The sequence below is a fragment of the Peromyscus maniculatus genome, chromosome 19 (assembly GCF_049852395.1).
Source record: "Peromyscus maniculatus bairdii isolate BWxNUB_F1_BW_parent chromosome 19, HU_Pman_BW_mat_3.1, whole genome shotgun sequence".
NCBI lineage: Eukaryota > Metazoa > Chordata > Mammalia > Rodentia > Cricetidae > Peromyscus > Peromyscus maniculatus.
Window position 1 is genome coordinate 51,584,765 of NC_134870.1, and position 6,000 is coordinate 51,590,764.

The 6,000-nt window shown below is 44.2% G+C and overlaps 1 protein-coding gene across 4 annotated transcripts in view; it reads left to right on the forward strand.

Annotated features, from left to right (window-relative positions):
• Dctn4 (dynactin subunit 4) overlaps nt 1-4,997 on the forward strand; it is a 32,633-nt gene extending 27,636 nt beyond the window's left edge. For all 4 annotated transcript variants that reach the window (XM_006985120.3, XM_016003668.3, XM_076555310.1 and 1 more), the window contains 2 exons: nt 1,307-1,404; nt 2,296-4,997. In XM_006985120.3, coding sequence (XP_006985182.1) covers nt 1,307-1,404; nt 2,296-2,509 — 312 coding nt within the window. In that variant the 3' untranslated portion in view covers nt 2,510-4,997. The remainder of the gene's footprint in view (nt 1-1,306; nt 1,405-2,295) is intronic.
• The last annotated feature ends 1,003 nt before the right edge of the window (nt 4,998-6,000 follow it).

The following is a 6,000-nucleotide window of genomic DNA, read 5'->3' on the forward strand; positions in this document are numbered from 1 at the left end:
GTATTTGTGCATGTGCACACTGTGTGCACTTGGCACATGCTTCAAGGTTAGAGTCAGTTCTCTGCTCTACCGTGTAGGTCTAGATGAACTAACTCGGGTTGCTGGGCTTGGGGGCCAGCACTTTGACCCACTCAGCCATCCCACCAACCTAGTTGATGGACATTCTAAGAGAACTTTATGTAGTACTGACCCATAATTCAGTGAGATACTCACAGTGAGTATTCATAGAAGAAATGCCTCTATCTCCAGCTGTTATCCAAAGACTATCACTAGAGAATTTCCTAGTGGGTTTTTCTTCTGCCTTTTAATGATTTCATTCACTAGCATCACCTCTAGAAAAAGATGACACATGTCCTTACATTTGTTTTTTAAAATAACAATAAGAAGTAGGTGTGGTTGGGCTAAAAACATTACAGTCTGGAATGTGGACACAGCATTCATTGATCAAGGCTTTAATGTGCTGCCGCCGCCACCACCACCGCCACCTACACACACACACACACACACACACACACACACACACACACACACACACACACACACAGCACTGTAGCTATACTTAGTGGCTGATGGTTTCTGCTGGTCTCTGAGATAACAAGGTATAGACCAGTTATAACATAACAATCTAGCCTGTGCTCCAAAAACATAAATATAAATACACTCCCCCACCCCCAGTGTTCAGTGTCAGAAAGTCCTTGTGTTTGAGGGGGGATAAATTGTCTCAAATATGCCAGGAATTATCTTAAAAATAATATAGCAAAGGGGATATGCACTCCTCTCCCCTTCAGAAGTAACACAGGAAAAGAGGAAAAGATGCAGTACGGCCGTGTGCCCTGGCCTGGTTGAATTCCCCCGGTAAGCTGTACTAGTCAGCTACTTCCTGTTGCTGCAACTGAATAACTGGTCTTGACAAAACAATCTTAGGAAGCTTATTTTGCCTGGCAGTCGGGGCAGTCATGATGCCTGGCCTCAAGTCAGTTGGTCACGGCACTTCTTAGCATCTGTTGTGAAGTAGCAGATGACGGCCCTCAGCTTACTTTCTCCTTTGTATCCAGTCCACGAATGCTGCCACCACAGTTTAGGGTGGGTCTTCTCCCTACTCGGCCCAATCAGCCATGCCAGTAGGTTATCAGGTAAGCATTAGCCATCCTGCAGCCTACAAATACTCACTTGTTTCCATTCTTCATTCTCATGCTCGAGTTCCTCGGCAGTGTTTTAAGACTGTGTAAGGAGTATAAATGTGTCCAGAAATGTGATGCTCACCTGTCTGGGTGGTGCTGCTGCAGTCTGTCTCTCTTGCTCTCAGGTGGTGGTGCCTCCCAAAGAGCTTGTTTTAGCCGGCAAGGATGCAGCAGCAGAATATGATGAGCTGGCAGAGCCCCAGGACTTCCAGGATGACCCTGAGTAAGTGATCTTTCTGTGATCCTCAGAACAGTCAGCTGATCCAGGGGCCTGGATTCGTCCTTTTGTGTTGCTGTGACCAGATGTGTAACAGGAACGGCTTAGGAAGAAAAGCTTATTTAGCTCCAATTTCAGAGGGAATTTAGTCTATCATAGCAGGAGAGGCATGAAGGTAGGAGAGGCTTCACCTATGCCTTTGACAGTGGGTGCATGAGGTGAGGCCACAAGCTAGTCACATGGTACAGAGAAAGCTCAAAACAGCTGGACTGGAAATGGGTGGATAACCTTCAAATGTGTGCTTTATATGGGCTGCTTTCCTCACCTAGGGCCCACTACCTACCAGTTCCATGGTCTCCAAAATAGCATCACATGCTAGGAACTGAACCTTCAAGACATGAGCTTGTGTGATATATTTCAAGTCAAACCTTAAAATTGCACACTTATGTGTCTGTTTCTTTACCTGAATTTTAAAAACTAATTTTTTCCCTTTATATTTATGAAATAATTACTGTAAGGGCTGGAGTGATGGCTAAGCAGTTAAGAATTTTCTCTGTTCTTCCAGAGGATCCAGATCCAATTCCCAGCACCTAAATGGTAGCTCACAACCATCTGTACTCCAGTTCTAGGGGATCGAATGCCCTTTTCCAGCCTCTAGCAGGCACCAGGCATGTATATGATGCAGAGACTTACAAGCAGGCAAAACAGCTATACATGCTAAATAAACTTTTTTAAAGGAAAATATAAATAGCTCAGCTTCTTCTGAAGACACTCTTCTTTGGTGGTCAGTAGGATGGTGATCGTAGCGGAGGTTCCCATGGAACCAGGAAATGACTAGGAGACTTGGTGACTCGGTTAAATTCTCATCTGCCTAATACTGTGCTTTTCTTTCCTTAGCATCGTAGCTTTCCGAAAAGCCAACAAAGTGGGCATCTTCATCAAAGTCACCCCACAGCGTGAGGAAGGTGAAGTGACCGTGTGCTTCAAGATGAAACATGATTTTAAAAACCTGGCCGCCCCCATCCGCCCGATGGAAGAAAGTGACCAGGGCACAGAGGTCATCTGGCTTACTCAGCATGTGGAACTGAGCTTTGGCCCTCTTCTTCCTTAAAACAAAGTCACCTGGTGGGCAGATGTCCCCACAGCTGTGCCACCACATCTCTGTAACAGTGTGGAAGCTGCTGCTTCATTAGACGTGTTTATAAAGATGTACCCATCACTAAATCCTGTTCCTAGGAGTGGAGGCAGGCCAGGATTGGGAGCACAGGGTCACTGCTGTTCCACCTGCTCTCTCTGTGGACACCAGGAAGTCTGTGTCTCCCGCACTAAGCCCTGCACGTTGAGTACCAGCCTAACTCCATCCCAGTAAATTGGGTGTTCCTCGGAGGGGCATTCGATTTACTCCCTGAGAAATGGGCCTTGTACCTGTCACGGTTTGACCGAAAAACCTTAGAATGGTAATCCAGAGAAGACCTGCTATTCGGGCCCAGCATTGGTCTCTGTTCCAACTGCTTTCGGCATTCCATTAAGGATAACCTAGTAATTATAACCCTTCACTTGCCGTGGCTCTCACTTTGCCGTTGATTTCCATATGACAGAGAATTAGGATTGTCACAGTGTCTCTAACTTTGTGATGACAGGACATGGCTTTCTTAAGGCACTCCATTTGTCTCCTGTAAAGGACTACAGTATACCTATCCGTTGTCCTTCATTTTCCTCAGTAGTACACGGAACTTTAAGGATTTGAGTTGCAAGCAATTACATACCACGAAGTTCCATTTGTTTTAATATTACCCTAATATTCAGGGGCTAATAATGCCACAGGGAGACAGCCTTTATAGATCTCACTCTCTGCCCTTCTCTACTCTGGTTTTGTTTTGTGGGGTGAGTGGATTTTGTTTTTGTTTGTTTGGTTTTGGTTTTTTGTTTTTGTTTTTGTTTTCTTTTCCATTTATTTTTTCACATAGGTTCCCTCCATGTAACTCTGGCCTGGAACTCCATATGTATACCAAGCTAACCTTGAACTCACCTCCTAGGAGTAAAAACACTTGTCACCACACCCAGCTCTCTGCTCTGTTGTGTAATTCAAGGAATGTTCTAATGTTGGGTTTAGAAAGAGAGCCAAGACAGTGTAAATGGACATACTCAACTCTGGGATTCAGAGAACATTTTAAACTTTGCCTTTTTAGCATGATATAAACTGACGTGTTTCCACTGAGCTGAAGGAGAAATTAACCATCAGTCTCTTAAATCCAAAACTGGATGTAAAAAGAACCTTTCCCTTGGTGGGTGTAAGACTTGTGCTGATTCAAGTGAGACCATTTCGATGGTAAGCCACAGCAGTTGAGCAAGGAGCCAGAGTGCTGGCCTAACCCAGACATGCCGTTCCTCTCCAGTTCTAACACTGAGTTGCAAACCTTGATTTCTGGGATGTTTTCTAAACGAGTTGAAAGCCAACCAGCTGCACCACTTCCCTGAAAGTTCCTAGCACATGGCCAGCAGCCCTTGGAAGAGTTCCTGTCTACAAACCCCGCTTTGGTCTTCACTTTCTGTCTTTAGGAGCTTTGGTTTGGTTTGTTTTAAGGGATAGAGAATCTGGACTACAGATAGAAAATAGTCTTGGTTAGTTCCCCTTAAAAGAGGAAACTAGGAAGCTATTGAAAGACACTGTCTTCTTTAAGATCAAGCCAATTTTATGAAACAATATTCTCACAGAGTAATATATTTACCTCAGTATAAGAAGAATACTGGTGTTATGAGAACAGTAACTAAAGTTTAACCTCATAGAAGCTGGAGCAGGGAGTTGGGTAATTACAAGTTTTAAACTACAGAAAGTGATTTTTTTTATATATATAACTTCACAAAGCCTCAAGTTCGAGCCTTCTGTGAAACCATTCCTCAGTGTCTGCTTGGGTGGGGGGAATCAAAGTGCAGGTGGCTTCCTAAGTCCACACATTGTGGAGACCGTTGTCTGCATGCCTTTAGGCGGTGAAACTGATACTTACTCCCCAGAAAACGTTGACATATGGGTCTACTCCTGGGTGATAAACACTGAAAACACTTTTGAACATACAATGTCTGTTTAAGAAGTCAAGTTAACTTAAAAATAACCGCTGTTGGCTGTTTCAAGGTGAGTTTAGTGTAAGCTGGTCTTGTGTTCTTAGAAAAGGTTCAACACCTGCAGCTGGTGAATTAGGAGTTGCGCCGATCGATCACCCTTCTGGTATTAGATCAGGTGCAGCTGTAGCTGGTGAATTAGAAATTGTGTCTATCGCCCTTCTGATACTAGGTCAGTGCAGGGTTTTTATTACTAGTCAGTGTGCACCAGGACTCAAGAGTCAGGAGTCCTTAGCACTTGAAACTACAATTTGGAAACTTAAAGCTAAGTTACTTTAGGTTTGTGAATTGATTTACACACCAAAATTTTCTTTTGTTCCAAATATATGCTATAAGCATACTGCACTAAATGCCACTGCATCTTTGTAATAAGCATCCTTCTTGGCTCCTTTTGGGGATGAGAGGCACTCCTTGACTTATGAATAACAAGTTACTGTTTTGCCTTATTGCTTAATGTAGTGAAATAAAGCGACAAAACTTGAGTGTGTCTCCTGTTTGATTTCACAAATACTGGTTAGAAGCTATACAACTCGGGGCCTAAAGATCAGTTCATAGATACGACTTTATGGTAGGCACCCTTCCATTTCTCTCTCTCTCTCTCTCTCTCTCTCTCTCTCTCTCTCTCTCTCTCTCTCTCTCTCTCTCTCTTCTCTCTCTCTCTCCTCTCCCCTCCCCTCCCCTCCCCTCCCCCCCTCCCCTCCCCTCCCCTCCCCTCCTCTCCTCTCCTCTCCTCTCCTCTCTCGTTTTTATTTGGGGGAACATAGGCCAAAAGAGGGAAGCAGATCCTTTGGCACTGGAGTTACAGGTGGTTCTGAGCCTACTGCTGGGAACTGAACTGTCCTCTGCAAATGTTCTTGACTGCTGAACAGTCTCTCCTGCCCCCTCCCTTCATTTCCTTATGTGAATTAACTTGATAGAGTGGTTCACTAAGCCCTGCTTCGTGGTGGTATTCACTAGAGAGGCAGAGGCAGGCGGATCTCTTGTGAGTTCAAGGCCAGCCTAGCCTATATAGTGAATTCTAGGACTCTGTATAAGACCCTATCTCAAAAAAAAAAAAGAAAAAAAAAAAAGAATTCCCTGGAACATACAGGTAGATGTTGCTTGAGCTTATGCACATGTTTTCAGACACATTGGTTGTGTGTTAGCTATGTAACAGCTTTTATCCCCTGGTTCATTATTTGCAAAGGTATCCTTTAAAATGTAATGAGTTTTCCTGCCTTGCCCAGAGTCAAGACAAATCTCTGTCACCCACAGCTGCTCAGACCCAACCAAGTAAACACAGAGACTTATATTGCTTACAAACTCTATGGCTGTGGCAGGCTTCTTGCTAACTGTCCTTATAGCTTAAATTAATCCATTTCCATAAATCTATACCTTGCCATGTGGCTTGTGGCTTACCGGCATTTTCACATGCTGCTTGTCCTGGCGGTGGCTGGCAGTGTCTCCTCCCACCTTCCTGTTCTCTCAATTCTCTCTGTTAGTCCT